We start from the raw sequence: 18,596 nt of genomic DNA, 5'->3' as shown, positions 1-18,596 counted from the left end.
ATATATAAAATAGATAAATGACAAAGACCTACTATATAACACAGGGAACTGTATTCAATATCTTATAATAACCTAAAATGGAAAAGAATCTGAAAAAAAATATATATATATAACCAAATCACTTTGCTGTATACCTGCAACTAGCACAACATTATAAATCAACTATACTTCAATTTTTAAAATTGGGGGGAAAAAAGTAACAACAATAATGCCAAGGACGGCCCAGATGCAGGAATAAACAGAAGTGTTTTCAGGGTCAGTGTCTATAAAAAGATAGGCTTGACTGGCCAGTTTGGCTTGAACATTAAAAGGAAAAATAGCTAGTTTGGTAATATGTTTCTCGTTGCTGTGCTGAAGTGACAGGGTAACAACCTTTAGAACCAGATTGGCATCTTGTGAGGGGCTGGGGGTGGAGAGAGGGGCTACTGGCTGAGAACAGAGTGTTGTATGGCCTTCAATTTCTATGAAGAATCTTTTTGACCAAATTTTGGATCCTCTGGGCTTTGGAACACCGCTATTTATTATTTCCAATCTGCATCATTTCCTAATGTATTTTTGTCCCTCCTGCAGCAGTCGGGGCTGTCTCTGCTCACTTTAGAAAGCTTATAGGATAAATACTATGTATGAATAACTTAGGCAGTCTTTCCTGTGTCTTAAGTGCCCTGAGGCTTTCTTAGCTGTGGCCTGAAACTCTCTGCATTAATTTATCCTCAATTGTTTTTAGAAATTCTCCTCCTGAGCCACTGCTTAATAGAACTCGAGGGTTTTTCTTTTCTTTTTCTGTTCCCTTCAGTTGAAGACAGCAAGATCAGCTGCATCATACTCAGGCAGATTCATCTATTAAGCTGAGAGTCTGAAGGATGCCCCTGGCCCAGCCCCATATGTGTGTGGTTCCCCCTTCCTTTTAGGGAGAGCAGCGCTGCACAAAGCAGGAGACTGTGGTTGGAACTGAGGGTTAAAGATGGTGAATCAACCATTTTCACTTAACGAAAAAAAAAAAACTTCTGAAGATAGAGAGAGACAGGTAGGGTTTCTTTGCCCACGTCAGGACCTCCTACTATATCTTGAAACTGGCATAGTGTCATCTGGCCAAGCAGTGCTGAGTCTCCTGGATTTCCTGGCTAAAGACAATTGCCCTGTGCTTGGAAAAGCAACTCTTCACAACTCAGTGAAAGAGACTTCCCAGGAAGCCATGGAGCCAGTCGGTATTCAGTCCCAAAATCAAAGGTGGTTTGGGGACTATTCCAAAATAAATGTTTATAGGAACCAGGCTGGCAGGGGAAGCATAGAACTTTGTTTACTCCACGGTGCTTGAAAGCAGGGTGTGAGTCTGGCACTGGTCTTGACCAGGGTGTGGGGCTGCAACTGACGATGGTCCTCGCTGGCTGTATGGCCTGGGTTCCTCCCCTCCCATGGCGCTCCTGTGGGAAGCCGATAGAGCCCCGAAAAAACAAATCCTCCTACACCCACAACATCTTGCATCCAATATCTGGAGCTTTTCCTGGGGATCCCTGGACCCCAAGATAGGAAACCATGCCATGTGTGGAACAGGCTGAATCTTGATTCATGGAAATTGCCCCAGTACAACCAATAGACAGGATGCATGCAGACTCAAATGCTGCAGTAGGCAGTTCATCTCGGAGACCTCTCTGTGTGGCAACTGAGCTAATGAGGTGTGCTGCTTCTTCCTGGATGAACTGAGCTCAACCAGAGGAAATTAAACCACTCAGAAAAGTGTGCATTTTCCCTAATGAGGAGAGCTCCAAAAGAGGGGCCTCATACATCTCATTTATTCAGCCCCATATCTTGTTTTGCAAGGTTTGCTGTTGCTAAAAATGATAGCACTCTTTCTTAGGATTATAGGCAAAGCTTGATGAGGAGGGAAGAAAAAAAGAGAGTTTGGGGCTGGTTAATGCACTTGACCCAAGCAGCCTTTAGAATTTGAGCTCTGATTAGTGAATCAAGGGAGACAGTTGTGTTCAGAATGGTATCTTTTAAGTGTTGAGGTGCCATCACTGAAGTTATAATTGCGGGAGGAGATAAGTGATGCCTTTGATCATAAGAAGAGCGGAGGGAATAAACTGGGAAGATAGGAGGACTTTGGCTTTTTATTTGTTCATTCAGTAACCATTTATCTGCCAAGTATTGTTCTGGGTTCTGGGGAAACAAAAAAGAAAGAAGACTCACTGGCTGCCCCGCAATGGGAGAGGACAGAGTGAAGAGTGTCAGGATGACAGCGTGCAGAGGGAGAGAAAGTGACAAAGGACAGGGGCATGACATCCTGTTGGGGGTCTGGGAGAGCTGCCTGGAGCTGGGCTGAGGGAGGAGGACAGGTTACGCAGAAGGAAGGGCACTTCAGACAGAGAGAAAGGTGTGTGAATTGAGAGGCAGCGTTTCCGGTTCTGGGAAATACAAATAGTTTACAGTTCCTGGGGGAAGCAACAGGGAGGAGATGAGGTTGGAGAGGTGAGCTGGGGCTGAACGTGGGTGCCAAGCAAAGAAGTCTGAAGCTAATTCTGAAAGCTACAGAGAGCCAAGGGGATAGTGGACATAGAAGAGTGACATGATCACATTTGCATCTTAGAGAGATCATGGTAGCTGCAGTGAGGTGGATAGATACCACCCCACAGAGGGCTGCAGATGGACAGACTGGAGGCCAGAGACCGGTTAGGTGGCTTTGCGTGTCATCTGGGGGGAATGATACAGAGTGGAGGTGTGGCAGTAGAAATGGGGGTGGAGGGGAGTGTCATAAAGAGATCCTAAAGATGGTAGAATCTTTAGGACTTGGTGACATGTTGAACGGGACGTGATTTTGACTTGACTCCCAAAGAGAAAGAGTGGTGTCCTCCAATGAAGACAGGAAGGTGCAGAGAGAGCAGGTGTCAGTTGTAGGTATGCTGTATTTGGGATGCTGATGAGACGTCCAAGTGGAGATGCCCAGTGGGAAGCAGAAGCGTGAAGCATCCGGACTAGAGATGGGGGTTTGGAAGTTGCTGGCATCGTGGTTGGAGTTGTAGAATTGGATGAGATCACCCAGGAAGAGTTGACCAGGTGAGAATAGGAGAGGGCAGAAGAAGGAGCCTTGAGGAATTTTGGAATTTGGAGGATTAGCACAAAAGGGCAACCTGTGAAATAAACAAGTGGCCAGGACAGATCTCCAGTGGGAGAAAAAGCAGAGGTGGGGATGAGGAGATGGGGAAGGTGCCAGGATCCAGGAGTAAATACTGTTTATGTAAGGAGAGAGGCAACCGTGTTAAACACTGCAGAAAGGATCCTCAGCTGGGGTGAGGTTGGGAAGTTTCCATTGATTCGGGCCACCTAGATGTCACTGGAAACTAACAAGAGCAGTTTTAGCAGAATAAGGTAACTAGGAGGCAAATGATGGTCGAGTGAGGGACAAATGACAGATAAAGGAGGAATTCAGGGAGGGCAGACAAGGAGAAGAGGCTGATTAAGGCTGTGGGGCAAGGGATTTTTTTGGATGTAAATGGGAGGGACTTGAGTCCCTTCCTTGAGTGGAAAAAGTCAGTGGAAGAAAAGTGAAGCTAGAGGAGAGAGAATAATGGGTGAAGCAAGGCGTTTGGATGGGAGGAGGCTGGGGAATCCACAGCACAGAGGAGGGGGTTACCTTTGACCTCCAGAAGCTGCCTCCTTCAAGGCTGAGCTCAGAGGTTGATAAGCTTTTAGGTGGCGAGGGGGACTCGGGAAGTGCTTCTCACATTTCCACTGGTGCGGAGAAGCCACCTGAGGAACTTGCTAAGGGACTCTGAACCAGTGGGTCTGGGTGGACCAAGTTGGTGCATTTTTAACAGGCTGCTGGGGGGTGCTGCTGCCTCAGGCCTGAGACCACACTTGGAAGTTCCTGCTGGTGACCTTGATTCCCTCTGGAGAAGGAGGTACCTGCAAGAGAGAGGTCGGCTCGAGGAAAGCGGGGAAAGTAGGAAGTAGAGATCGGGGTGGGGATGGGGGAATTGAGAGTTCTGAAAAGCCTCGAAAAGAACGGTGTAGGGCAGCTCCCAGGGCTTCACGGGGACTGGGGACCTTGGATTTGTCTTGTCACCACTGCAGTGGTGGGACTTTTTCTTGCAGTGTCAGCAGTGTGTGTGAAGCGGAGGAAAGTTAGATGGACGAGTGATCCCCAGCTGCGGTTCTTCAGGGCTGGTGGGAAAGAAGGCCAAGGGAGCAAGGGTGGGATGAAGGCAAGGGTGAAGGGAAGATTTTAGCCAGGCGAGGGTAGAGCTGATATACTGAGTGAAAACAGAGTGGCCCAGGACTGGGAGGTCTCATTGAGGTTGAAGAGTGGCTGGTTTGGGGATGCAAGGTGGGGAGAACTGGAAGGAAGGGAGGCTGTGACTGTTGAAGATGGAGATGTTTGAGGTGCAGCAGCTCTGGGCAGTGATGAGGTCCAGGAAAGGCCATGGGAGCTTTGAGATAATTCCACTACCAAACTAGCTTGTCCTTCTGGTCATCTCTCGTTATGGGTCAGAAGCTCCCTGGCTGTCCTGGGGTGGTATCTGAGGCTGTGACAGGAAGGAGAGATTGGAATGACAGGGTTCTAATGAGACATGACACCTCAATTTGGTATAATCTTTTCTTCCAAACTACAGGGCAGTGTATCAGTGAGGGTCCTCCAGAGAAATGGAACTAATAGGATATCTATCTATCTATCTATCTATCTATCTATCTATCTATCTATCTATCTATCTATCTATCTATCCATCCATCCATCTATCCATCCATCTGGCTATTTATCTCTATCTATAGAGATAAGATAGGGTATCTAAGACATAAATGGGTTATAGATAACATACAGATAGGTGATAGAGATATCTGTACCTAAGATATAGATAGATGATAGATAGAGACATAGATAGGTACATAGATGGAAAGCAAGAGAGATTTATTTTAAGGACTTTGGCTTACATAATTGTGGAGGCTGACATGTCCAAAATCTGCAAGACTCACCAGCAGCCATGAGACCCAGGGAGAAGTTGATGCCGCAGCTCGGGTCCAAAGGCAGTCTGCTGGCAGAATTCCCTCTTCCTCAGGGGCCCTCTGTCTTTTTTCTCTTAAAGCTTTCAACTGATTGGATGAGGCTCCCCCACATGTGGAGGGGTAATCTGCTTTACTCCAAGCCTACTGATCTGAATGTTAATCTCATCTAAAAATACCTTCACAGAAACACTGAGAATAACGTTTGACCAAATATCTGGGTACCGTGGCCTAGCCAAGTTGTCACATAAAATTAACCATCATGGGCAGTTAGACTTGCTTGGTGACCTGATTTCATAATCTGGCCCTGTGTCCACAGGGAGACAGAGAGAGGAGGGAGGAGTTTATTTCTTGGTTGAAGAAAAGGTGAGGTTGTTGGACGTGGTGTGCGCTAGAAAACGTGTGGTGTATCCTGCTGCTTTGTGTCAGTCAGCACGCATGGGGTCAATGGTCATGGCCATGTCCAAGCTCAAGAGTGGTGGCCTTCTGCACTTTAGAGCCCGCGAGCCACAACTACTGAGCCCGCGAGCCACAACTACTGAAGCCCGGGCGCCTAGAGCCCGTGCTCTGCAACGAGAAGCCATCGCAGTGAGAAGCCCGCGCACCACAACAAAGAGTAGCCCCCGCTCGCCGCAACTAGAGAAAGCCTGCGCAGCAACGAAGACCCAATGCAGCCAAAAATAAATAAATAAAATAAATAAATTTATAAAACAAAAGAATGGTGGCCTATCTGCAATAGGGCTTCCAAGGAGGAGCTCATTTCTATTCTTGGTAGGGCCTGACCCATGGCTTGGGACGCCTTGGATTGATGTGCACCGTAGCCACGTCTGTGGTTCAGCGTGTGCTCTCAGTGTCTGTGGCCACGTGGAATTCAGGCGGCAGCCAAGAGGCGACTCTTCCACACACTCGCCTTTCCTTCCTGGTTCCTTCTACCTGGCAACTGGATACCACTATTTGAAAAATGAATCCTCTTGCTAAGTGGCTGGGCCACACTAACGCTTTCTTGGGAACAGAGCCCTTTTGGCTCTCAGTTTGAGAGTGTGGGCTTTGGGCTATATGTGGAGTGTGTCGGATGCTGACCAGTGAGGGTCTGGCCAAGCCAAGGAAGCGTGTGCCGGCGAAGCTGGGGGAGCTGGCAGGTTTGGAGGTGCATGGGGAGAATGGGGGTACTTTCCAGGTTTGCTCGCATATGTAGAGCACGATCAGTATTTAAAGAGTAGATACCCAAGGACCTGGACCGTCCATTTAGAGGTGGATTTGATGTCGTGTGGATGTGGTGCTGGGAGTCCTTGCTCCCACATCTGCCCTCAGCAGTGGGAGGAGTAGAGGTGAAGGTCTGTTGCATGCCTGTCACGATTCTCAAGGGTTTTCTCATTGGAGCACAGCTGCTCTTGGGATGGCAAGGTGGGGTTTGATGACTCAAAGTGCCTATTCTGTTTGACTCCCCACACTTCCCTCCCTCTCATTTTACTCCACATTGCCTTCCCGAACTCAGAAAGGTTGGTGGAGAGGCCTGGCAGTGAGGCAGCACGGACCCTGCTGTCAGCTGTTGAACCTTTGTTAATGAGTTTTTATGACCTTATGCATGTTTTTGGAGCACTTTGAAAATGAAAAAGGAATCAGCCTGGTAGGAATTTGCAGAGCCCCATATGAGTCTCTGGCTGCAAAACTTGGCTCTTTAGCACCCCAGCTCTAAGCAAGCCTAGACAGTTTTTTTCTGGAAGGCGTTGGAAGAGAGGAAGGGAACCCTAGTGCCTCTGTGTGCTCAGAAGTGCTAATCGCCTGCCCCTCCCTCTGCTCTTGACCAAGCAAGTGTCATCCGTTGATCCAGCTTTCAAACCCAGCCCACAGCTCATCTTCTCTGCCCTCCTGGTCCATCTCAACTTATCTGTCACATCTGGTGTAGGTCTAGTTGCCCCTCCGTATCCACGGGTCCCACATCTGCAGAGTCAACCAGCTGTAGATTTGGATCCGCAGTTGGCTGAATCCGCGGATACGGAGGCCCAACTGTACTGCGCATTTTATATAAGGGACTTGAGCATCTGCAGGGTTTGCTTTCTGCAGGGGTCCTGGAACCAATCCCCTGTGGATCCCGAGGGATGACTGTATAGCATTTGCCGCCTTGCGTTGCACTGCCTTGTCATCGTGTTGAGTGCGTTTTAGCCATCAAACCCAAGACTCTCGTTACTGACAGCGGGATTAGTGCTCGGACAGTGCTTGGTGTTGGTCCCTTCACTAGGGTCGGGAAGACAGTGGGACAGAGACTGAAGGGCATTGTTGCACTTGGGGGCCAGAGCTGAGGTGAGCAGCTAGGAAGGCCCTGCAGGTTGGCCGCACAGTGATGGGCCATGTGAGCCGAGCGACACAGAGAAACCAGGTAGGGTCAGTGAAGGGGAGCCCTCACCTTAGATGGGACCCAAGGAGCTGATGACCAGGAGGGGGACCAGGGGCAAGGACTGGAGCCTGGGCTCAGGCCCTGGGGGCAGCCCCACCTACCATCCTGAGCACACACATGTGCACCCTCCACACCCAGCCTTATAGGTGCTGGGGTTCCCTGCCTCTGCCCTGAGGGCTGGTGGGGACCCACAGAGATGGGCCTGAGTGCACGAGGACAGAAGTGGTTCACGAGCAGCAGAACCTTGGCAACGTCCTGGCATGGCTGAGAGCAGACGTGGCCTCCCTTTGCTTGGGGTCTTCGGTTAAAAGACTCTGATAACTCCTCGGGGACCAGCACTCAATTGGGCCCTTGCCCACATTCGTAGCCAGAACACTAGGAGATTTGCCCACATTCCCACCAGCCTTATCAGCCCCCGGGGATGGTGAGGCTCTCTTCTGCTCACCTATCCCACTTGAAGGGACCTCTCCTGGTCTGCACTCTGCCCCCAGCAGCCCTTGGGTATGGTGCAGCTGGCCACGGAGGACCGCCACCTCGTTGGGGCTTTTAGGGCAGAGAAAAGGAAGCTGAGGCTCAGAGAGACCAAACGAGTTAGCCAAGGCCCCCCAGCTAGGAAGGGGCTGGGCTGGAAATTGTGTAGAGGCTTGTCTGTTGTAGCTACCACACCCTGCCTTGGGCACACAGGGGCGTTTGCAAGAGTCTAAAAGTCAGATGGTGAAGTTCACGTCCAGGCACCCCTACAGCTTTTCAGACTTGCTGTGTGACTTTGGGCAAGTGACTTCACCTCTCTGTGCCCCAGTTTCCTCAGCTGTGAAATGAGGATGAAAATACTGCCTACCTTATAGGATCGTTGTTCACGTTAAATGAGATAGTACAGTACAGGGAAGCTTCCAGCAGTTTTTGGCACCTGCACTATGAAGTGTTGGTTATTATTATCAACATTATTATCTGTGATCTTCTGGGTCTCCTAGAGGCTGCATCTAAATATTTTTACAATGATGGGGATCTTTTGGGGTCCTCTTTTTGTTTCCAGGTTGGTGGACTGGGTCACAGGTGTGTTTTGATACCTCTTACCTGTATCACATTGGAGTCATAGAACTTGTTTCCCTCAGAGGTGTTCGTGGGCAGGGCTGTGCTTCTAAGAGGGCGTGGGCGGCTCTTTGGGCTTTGATTTCTTCCCTGCTGGAGACCTTGACCCTTGATCGTGGCACTTGACTCTCTAGTGGGTTCCCAGAGGCGGCCCAGTCTCCCGAACTCTTCTTACTCAGCATCAGCGAAGGAAGAGCACGGGCACTTTTGGTGCTAAGTGAAGTCAATGCCAGTGACTCTGGGGTGAGGAGGATGAGGGAGGGGGGACAGTGGTTACCCTCAAGCAGTTCCGGAGTTCAAGGAGGCATCCCGGACAGACAGACAGATGGACAGTGGTGAGGTGTGTAAGAGACATCACTTGCTTGGTTATTGGTCTCTGCCTTCTTTTCTCTGTGAGGACAGCTTCACAGAGAATCTGGTCCCTTGTTATTAGCCCTTTGAGGAGAGGAACCTGGTCTTGAATTTCTTTGTAGCTCCCCTCCTGGCCTGGAGCTTTGATTGGAATTGATCCAGACCTTAAGATAGCTTTCCCGCCAACCATTTTCTTTCAGACAAAAGGTTGTTTATTTCTTTTCTTTCTTTTATAAATTTATTTATTTATTTATTTATGACTGCGTTGGGTCTTCGTTGCTGCGCGTGGGCTTTCTCTAGTTGTGGTGCGTGGGCTTCTCACTGGGGTGGCTTCTTTTGTTGTGGAGCATGGACTCTAGGCGCACAGGCTTCAGTAGTTGTGGCACGCAGACTCAGTAGTTGTGGCACGCAGACTCAGTAGTGTGTGCTCTACAGCGCAGGCTCAGTAGTTGTGGCGCACGGGCTTAGTTGTTCCGCGGCATGTGGGATCTTCCCGGACCAGGGCTCGAATCCTTGTCACCTGCATTGGCGGGTGGATTCTTAACCACTGTGCCACCAGGGAAGTCCCAAGATTGTTTATTTCTTACTGACTAGTTATTGAAAGGAAATGTCTGATTTCTGGGACCCGTCTCTGAGTCTGTGTTTCCAGAGGACGCACACAAAGCCCTGTGGGTTTTTAGTTATTTTGCAGTTTCTGTGGCATGCCGGCCTCTCTCTAGGTATCTTTCAAATCTGGAACCTGTTCTTTTATTCGCACGACCTTCCGGGTTTCTCTCCTTCACCTGGATTTTGCAGTCGGGGAGGCAGGAAACATATCTGATTCTGTATGTTCCATGATATAAAGACAGGGCTGGACGCTGAGCTGAGCTGACTGCTCGCTTCCCCGGATCTGCCTGCCTGTGGGCCATTGCACGCCACCTTGGCACTGAGTCAGCTCTGCAGGAACTCGGAAATGAGCGGGGGATGCTTCTTCCGTGTCAGCCCTGGTCTGCGGGGTGTGGGATACGCAGATCTGTGTGGTTTGGAAACACCATCTGAGTGTCATCAGGCCACAGGGAGGATTGGTCCAGCATCAACTCCAGGGGCAGGAGCTGTACCTGTCCTCTTCCTCTGTGCAGTCTCTAGTATTTCTAAGGCCTGTGTGGCCTCCCTGTTGCCTTTTCATCATCCATCCTTAATCTCCCTTCCTGCACTCATCTGCTGCCTTGGGCATTGGGTGTCTGCTCGGAAGTAATGTATGTTTCAGTCTATGCATACAGCAGGTGCTTACGGCCTCAGTTTTCTATCTCTCCAGCATACTGTGGCCACTCCTGCATATCAGGCCATAAGCCAGGCTTAGAGATTTTTTTAAGGTAGAGTCTGCCTCTCTAGAGCAACAAAACCATGTTGATTTTCATAATGACCGTATTCATATTGTCTGCCTGTTGGGAAACCCTGAGATGTTGGGCACAGGAAAGGTGAATCTCTGTGAGCTGGGCAAGGTTGGAGCCCGGAGCCCTTTCGGGGAGCAGAGTCCTGCGTGGGTCCTGCAGGGTCTGGGTTGAGTGAAAACTCTGGAAGCCTGGCCCATGGCAATGGGAAGTCTACAAAAGGGATCAGAGCAGCCAGGAGGGAGGAGGGAGGGGCCAGGCAGGCAGGCTGGTCTTCCCATTAGTTGGTACATTGCATTTGCCCAGGGCTCTCAAAGGCTGGTCTCACCTGATCCTTTCGAGGACCTTAGCCAGGCACCTAGAACTAAATACAATGAGGATTATTTTGACAGTTTTAGAGATGAAAAAAACATGAGCACTGTGCCCAGGGTGACAGGTTCAATGTGTGGCAGAGAGCTTCTTGCTTCTGACATCCCCCCATGATTTACTGAATGGCCACCTTGACCGTGAAGGGGCAGGACCGGGGGCCCACGAGTCCCCCCCTCAGCAGAGGGAATTGCCTGCTCCAGCCAAGAGGCTTAACCCACCCCCCAGCCTTAATGGCAGCCTGACCCCATTGCCTGTAGCTGGAGAAGATGGTGCTGGTACGATGCAGTTTGGCCTTTTTTCTTCTTAATTTCAAGGGCCAGAATCTGTTTAAAAACAAAGGCCCAAAGAAAACAAAGGCCCTGAGACTTCCCTGGTGGTCCAGTGGTTAAGACTCCCCGCTTCCAATGCAGGGGGCACGGGTTCGATCCCTGGTCAGGGAACTAAGATCCCAAATGCCGAGTGGCGCAGCCATAAAAAAAGAAAGAAAGAAACCAGGCCCATGCTCAGAGTAGGTACATGTGTACGGTCGGGGCGCTCGCGTGTATGCTGAGGAGTGGGCTGAGGAGGAGGAGCTGCTAGCCTGCCAGGCTCAGAATGGCTGCCGGCCCTGTCAAGGGGGCTCCGAGGGACCATCTGGGATGTGCTCTCCTCCCCTGGATCAGCACGCAGGAAATGAGATGATCCCCGCCAACTGCCTGCGAGCCCATCAATAGCCATTCTAATCTCCTCGGCAGCCCCCAGAAGTGAATTTACAGCATCGAGGTAAAAATGAGGCTGCATGATCAATGGATCCCTGGATGGTCTCCTCTAGGAGACACAAACGTATATTGTAACAAAACTTTATTTTCTTCTGAAAATTGCCTACATGATTAATATGGCCCAACACAGCCCAAGCTGTTCAGCATAAAAAAACAGCTGTACTTCTTGCTCTCTCTTCAGTGCTGCTTCCCTTTCACTCCATCCCTTCCTCTCGTTCCCTTTGTTTTGCTCTGGAGCACATTGTGCCGTGTACTGTACAGTCTCACACGGAGAGGAGAAGGACGCATTGAAATGCACTAGCTCTGGATTCCATTCTGCTCTGTTTCCACTTTGTATTTCTGATGTGGCTCAGACTGTGCATAAAACCAAACTCCCTTGAGCTCCCAGGACAGAGTGCTGGTGCTTCCATCACTGCGCCATGCAGAGCCGGTTCCCTGGGTACCAGCCATCTCTTACATCACTGGGCGCCCCCAGGGAGGCCCAAGCCCTACGCCCCTGAGTCCAGCCTGGATGAAAAACATTCTTCTCTTTCACCCTGTCTTCAGGGATGGGGGAGTTGCTGGATATTAGAAGGGAGGACCTCTTAGGCAGGTGGTCGCATTTCCAGTCCCCAGGGAGATTCTAGGAACGCTTGCAGGAAGAGTTAGGGTGTGTCAGGCAACACAGTCCTAGCAGGTAGAGGCCCCCCTTCCTTGATTATGATAAATTTCATGTGTGTTTCATGTCTTTTCCCAGAGTGTAAGCTCCATGAGAGCAGAGGTCTCCTGTACTGGGTACTTGGTGCTGGGTACTTAGTGCTGGGTACTTGGTAGGTCCGATAGATGTCTTAGTTTGGGTTCTCCCAGAAACAGACCCTGAAACAAAGATTTGAGTGCATTCGTTTATATGGGCAGTGAAAAGAGCACCGCTAAGGGGAAGTAGGACTGAGAAGGGAAGATGTCCCCAAAAGAGGGTGTTATGCAGATTGCTACCGTGGGTGATGGAGCTTAATCCCACTGGGGGAAACTCTGGGAGCCAGTGTAAAACCCACCCCTCAGAGTCAACCACCTCCAGGGCTGAGGGAGCTGGGGTATCTATACATCATCTCCCAGCTGCCTCTGGGTGAGAAATGATGGGGGTGAGGCAGTTGCTCAGAAGGCAGCAAAGCAGGCTCCGAGGAAGGAAATGCGGGAGTCTGGTGTGGGAAGTCGGGCAGGTGTGCACTGAAGTGAGACCAGGGGGTACGTGTGGGCGTGACAGCCTGGGAAACAGTTGATGTGTGCCCAAGACTGATGCTTCTCATTCCTATGGGGTGGTACATTTGGGAGAAGTGGAGCTGGATTTCTTTATTTTATTTTATTTTATTTTATTGATTGATTGATTGATTGATTGATTGCTGTGTTGGGTCTTCATTTCTGTGCGAGGGCTTTCTCTAGTTGCGGCAAGCGGGGGCCACTCTTCATCGCGGTGCACGGGCCTTTCACTATCGCGGCCTCTCTTCTTGCGGAGCACAGGCTCCAGACACACAGGCTCAGTAGTTGTGGCTCACGGGCCCAGTTGCTCCGTGGCATGTGGGATCTTCCCAGACCAGGGCTCGAACCCGTGTCCCCTGCGTTGGCAGGCAGATTCTCAACCACTGCGCCACCAGGGAAGCCCGGAGCTGGATTTCTTAACTGTCCCCTCCTTAGGTTTTATTCTCAGATATTAGCCAAGAGAGGCCAGGAGGGAACCAGCGATTCTCACCTTGGGAGGACGGGTACCAGAACTAGGGTGACAGCCTTACCGTGTGCAGCCGCAGTGCCCGTGCCTTGCCCCTTCCTCTGACTGCTCTCCCCTGCTGTCTTCCCCCAGGTGTAAGGAGCTGAAGTACTCCAAGGAGCTGCCCCAGATATCCATCATATTTATCTTCGTGAACGAGGCCCTGTCGGTGATCCTGCGGTCAGTTCACAGCGCGGTCAACCACACACCGACCCACCTGCTGAAGGAAATCATCCTGGTGGATGACAATAGTGATGAAGGTATGGGGGCCGCCAACCTGCATGCAGTTGTTGGAGAAGACAGTGCACGCACACGATGTCAGCAGGGGGGAAGCGTCACTTTCATTCCATCCTGAGCCCCAGTGACTTTGTCTCCTGTCCCTGGGGCATAGCTGGAGAATGGGGGGCTGTTTTGGGGGGAACAAATCCAGGCAAACACTAGTTAATTAGTCCTTGAGTCCTCTAGGGCTCTTAGGAATAAACTACTGGTTACGCGTCTGGACTCATTTCCCCTCTTCATGTTACCTAAAGCAGATGACATTGAAGAGCTGAATTCCTCCGCGATCCCCACCCCCCATCCCATCTCCTTGATCCTCTTCCCAGAGGCAGAAGAAAAAGGGAAATTCTGTCCTGTGATGGGAACTGTTGATCATACATCAGAATTCCCCTCTGGGCCACTGTGCCCAAAGTGACTGTCGGTAGAAATGCACAGGGTTTGCAGGTCTTTAGGAGTTCAGTTCTACTAGGAATGATGGCTCAATTAAAAAATATAACAAATACTTTTTATATTTGTTGTATGAGAATATCAAAACTCCTTTGAAGTCCTTGGAGATGGAGGCCTAGTGTGAAAATGGTGGTAGGGGGGTTGCTTTGGCTAATTGTACCTCTGTGTTGGATCCCAGCCTACAAAATCACTGCAGGGAGAAACCCGCACAAGCCGATGACATCAAAGAAAGGCAGCCAGTGTGCATGCTTAAGGCCAAGGAGGCTTATCTTCTGAGCAACTGAAAGATTAGGAGCAGGCTGAACCCCTTGCTGTCGGTGTGATCAGTAGAAGATTACCCCGTGCTCCCCGGTCAGGAGAGGGTGAGGAAGAGGCAGGACAGTGTCATGGGTCCTGTTGGAAACCTGATTATCTTCAGGAGCTCCAATGAGCTCACGTTTCCTTGGCCCAGGAGTTGAAGTCCTCCTGACCCTTCTGAACTAGCTGATTGTTACCAGTGAAGTGTTTGAGTGGGTCTGGACCCAGCATTACACCCATCAGGGCACCACCATCTCCTGGGCCTCCAAATTTTGAGGACTGATGGGTCATTTGCTGGATTTTTCACATCCTTATTTTAAAACTTACATTGAGAGTCTTTTTGGGAGAAGGAGGTTCTTTCAGTTCCCTAAAGCCTCTAAGTCAGCCGGCAAAGTCATGGCTCACAGTGGCCTTCTCTGCAGCCTCTCTGTGTGCCCCTGCAGACCTCTGGCTTCAGAAGTACTTCCAAACCCTCTGCAGGGAATCCTGACTCCTACTTGCCTCCTCCGTTTGCTGGCTAAATCCCTCTCGTCCCCTAGGTGTCCCCTATGTGTCACTTCCTGGGAGATTCCTTTGCTGACATCCTAAGACCCTTGCTCTGTGCTACCTCAGCTCCCTGTATCCTCCTGTAGCACATCGCACATGAGATCGCTGTGCCTTGCATAGCTGGACTCCCAGTCCTGGGCAGGACTTGGTTTCACAGGGCCTGGCTGGTAGCCAGCCCTCTGTGAGTCTCACCCTATTACTGAACACAGGTTCGTGTGCCCGACACACAGTGAGGCCAAACAAACCGAAATGTCAGGGTTTGGAGCAGAGAAAGGTTTATTGCAGGGCCATTCAAGGAGACAGGTGGCTCATGCCAAAAAAACCCCCACACTCCTTGAAGGATTTCAGCAAAGCCCTTCTAAAGGCCGTGATTCGTTGTTGCAAACTTCTCGGTGTCAGAATCCTTTGTTCTTGTGGTTGTCCATGTAGGCCAGGTCAGGATGTTCCTCTAAACCTCCAAGACAAATGTTATTCTGTTCTGCAACCCTTTATCACTACATGAATGGAAAAGTGTTATACCCTTAAAGGTCAGAGCCTTGAAAATCGGCTCTCCTGTATATCAGGCTAAAGGCAACATTCTTTGACGAAAGGTGAAGAGCCAGCATGACTAAGCACAGGCAACAGAGCACAAAGGTTAAAGTAAAAGGAGCAGATCTAATATGGAGTCAGATTTGTTCTTCCCTGTTACAGCCCAGCCAGGGAGTAAATGATGAAGCTGAATAGGGCTGGGAAAGGGCTAGCAGGGGCAAGCAACGAAGTGACCAGAGGCGGTGCAGAGCAGAGCTAGCAGACCCAGAGAAGAAAGCAAACAGTAGGTGCTGGACTGAACTGGGGTGAGGACTCACTACCAGTGGGGCTCCTCTCCCCGAGGAAATCTCAGCAGACCCAGCCCAAGAGGAAGAAATGGAAGAACGGGTCAGTCTCAACCAGAACACAAGCTCTGTGAGAATGGGGGTCTCCAGTAGATGTCTTAGTGTGGGTTGCCCCAGAACAGCCCCTGAAACTAAGATTTGAGTGCACTAGTTTATTTGGGAGGTAAAGTGCATCATTAGAGGAGTGGGGAAGTAGGATAAGGAAGGGAAGGCAAAGCCAGAGTAAAACCCACCCCTCAAGAGTTGACCTGCTCGAGGGTGAGGGAGCTGGGGTATTTATATACACCTTTAGCATCAGATGCTTTCACATCAGAACCTCCTGGAACCCTGACCTGGAGGAAGTTCTAAATCAAGAGGTCTGGGGTGGGTCTGAGAATTTGCATTTCTCACAAGCTCTCCAGTGATACTGCTGGTGGAGGGACCACACTTTGAGACCCACTGGGTTAAGTACCATTTCAGTGGTTCACACTTCAGGTCTAAATGAAGATGTTTAATGGGTGAGAAAAAGTAGGGAAGAGGTATTTGTTTCAGTCTGATCATAAAGTTAATTCCCATTCATCCTCCCCTGTTCCCCGAGATACCTGGGGAACCCAGAGTGGACTACATTAATATTGTTTCCCCATTATTCTTTCCCCAGCTCTAGCCTCTATATTTCCTCCAGGCTAGAAGTGCCTTCTCTTTAACTGGAAGAGGAAGTTAACATTTTTTTTCTTTGTGACTAGTATTAACAAATTTTGTATATGTTCTATACACACTTGAAAAGACCCCCCTACTCTATAATCATGAAATTGAATTCCTGCCAGACATCAACTTTGTGTGTTTAGCTAGACTATGAGTTTATTTTTGTAAGGTTTTTTGATAATGATGTTTTAACATCTCCTCCTACAATGACTACTCCTTCCTGTGTTCCTAATAATGTTTGATTTCTGTATCTTGTTGTCAGTTTCTTTGGCAACTGTAGATTTGTATCTAAATGGCTTCACTATTAGCAGTGGTTGTTACCATTATGTAATGCTCCCTTTATCTTAAAAGCATACTTTTTTCCCCCTGCCTTGAATTTAGTTTGTCTAACATTAATATTGTTATCCCTGCTTACCTTCTGTTTGAATTTGATTAAAACATTTTTTTCCAGCCTTACCAATTTTTTTTTCTGATCTTAAAAGTAATGCACGCTCTTTGTAGGAACACTTGAATTTATCAAAAAGCACATATAATTGGACAAAAACAAATACTGAAGAGACTAACCAGAAGCAACTGCTCATTTGCCTGTGTTCTCACCCTCTTTTTTTCAATGCATGTTTTATGTTAAGATCCTATAGCAAAAACAAGTTAATGTTATTCTTTTTTCTCCTCTGAACTGTGAAGCATAATATCTCCCTTTTTATTAAGAAAAAGTTCTGCAACCATCATTTTAATGAGGGTAGAATGGTCCATTCTCAGGCAAGTCAAGAATGGCTCAGGTGGAAACTGCAGCCCTCCACTTCCATGATATCACATACATTCAAGAAAAAAGAGGCTTTTCAGAGGGCAGACAGCAGAAGCAAGAAGAACTACAATCCTGCAGCCTGTGGAATGAAAACCACGTTCACAGAAAGATAGACAAAATGAAAAGGCAGAAGACTATGTATCCAGATGAAGGAACAAGATAAAACCCCAGAAAAACAACTAAATGAGGTGGAGATAGGCAAGCTGCCAGAAAAATAATTCAGAATAATGATAGTGAAGATGATCCAGGACCTCGGAATAAGAATGGAGGCAAAGATGGAGAAGATGCAAGAAATGTTTAACAAAGACCTAGAAAAATTAAAGAACAAACAAACAGAGATGACCGATACAATAACTTAAATGAAAAATACACTAGAAGGAATCAGTTAGCAGAATAACTGAGGCAGAAGAATGGATAAGTGACCTGGAAGATAGAATAGTGGAAATCACTGCCACGGAACAGAATAAAGAAAAAAGAATGAAAAGAAATGCAGACAGCCTAAGAAACCTCTGGGACAACATTAAGCGCACCAACGTTTGCATTATAGGGGTCCCAGAAGAAGAGAGAGGGAAAGGACCTGAGAAAATATTTGAAGAGATTATAGTGGAAAACTTCCCTAACATGGGAAAAGAAATAGCCATCCAAGTCCAGGAAGCACAGAGAGTCCCAGGCAGGATAAACCCAAGGAGAAACACGCCGAGACACATAGTAATCAAATTGACAACAATTAAAGACAAAGAAAAATTATTAAAAGCAACAAGGGAAAAATGACAAATAACATGCAAGGGAACTCCCATAAGGTTAACAGCTGATTTCTCAGCAGAAGCTCTACAAGCCATAAGGGAGTGGCATGATATATTTAAAGTGATGAAAGTGAAGAACCTACAGCCAAGATTACTCTACCTGGTAAAGATCTTATTCAGATTCAACAGAGAAATCAAATGCTTTATAGACAAGCAAAAGCTAAGAGAATTCAGCACCACCAAACCAGCTCTACAACAAATGCTAAAGGAACTTCTCTAAATGGGAAACACAAGAGAAGAAAAGGACCTACAAAAACACCCAAAACAATTAAGAAAGTGGTAATAGGAACATACATATTGATAACTACCTTAAATGTGAATGGATTAAATGCTCCAGCCAAAAGACACAGGCTCGCTGAATTGATACAAAAACAAGACCCATATATATGCTGTCTACAAGAGACCCACTTCAGACCTAGGGACACATACAGACTGAAAGTGAGGGGATGGAAAAAGATATTCCATGCAAGTGGAAATCAAAAGAAAGCTGGAGCAACAATACTCATATCAGATAAAATTGACTTTAAAATAAAGAATGTTACAAGAGACAAGGAAGGACACTACAGAATGATCAAGGGATCAATCCAAGAAGATAAAACAATTATAAATATATATGCACCCAACATAGGGGCACCTCAATACATAAGGCAAATGCTAACAGCTATAAAACAGGAATTTGGCAGTAACACAATAATAGTGGGGGACTTTAACACCTCACTTACACCAATGGACAGATCATCCCAACAGAAAATTAATAAGGAAACACAAGCTTTAAATGACACAATAGGCCAGATAGATTTAATTGAT

At 48.3% G+C, this 18,596-nt stretch overlaps 1 protein-coding gene across 2 annotated transcripts in view; it reads left to right on the top strand.

The window, feature by feature from the left end:
• GALNT17 (polypeptide N-acetylgalactosaminyltransferase 17) overlaps nt 1-18,596 on the top strand; it is a 483,122-nt gene that overhangs the window by 204,680 nt on the left and 259,846 nt on the right. For both annotated transcript variants that reach the window (XM_082432353.1, XM_082432354.1), the window contains exon 3: nt 13,156-13,322. In XM_082432353.1, coding sequence (XP_082288479.1) covers nt 13,156-13,322 — 167 coding nt within the window. The remainder of the gene's footprint in view (nt 1-13,155; nt 13,323-18,596) is intronic.

This window comes from Balaenoptera physalus (genome assembly GCF_965194825.1).
Source record: "Balaenoptera physalus genome assembly, chromosome: 16".
In the NCBI taxonomy this organism is placed as follows: Eukaryota; Metazoa; Chordata; class Mammalia; order Artiodactyla; family Balaenopteridae; genus Balaenoptera; species Balaenoptera physalus.
Note: the sequence above shows the minus strand (reverse complement) of the source record. Positions and strands in the feature narration are given on the sequence as shown.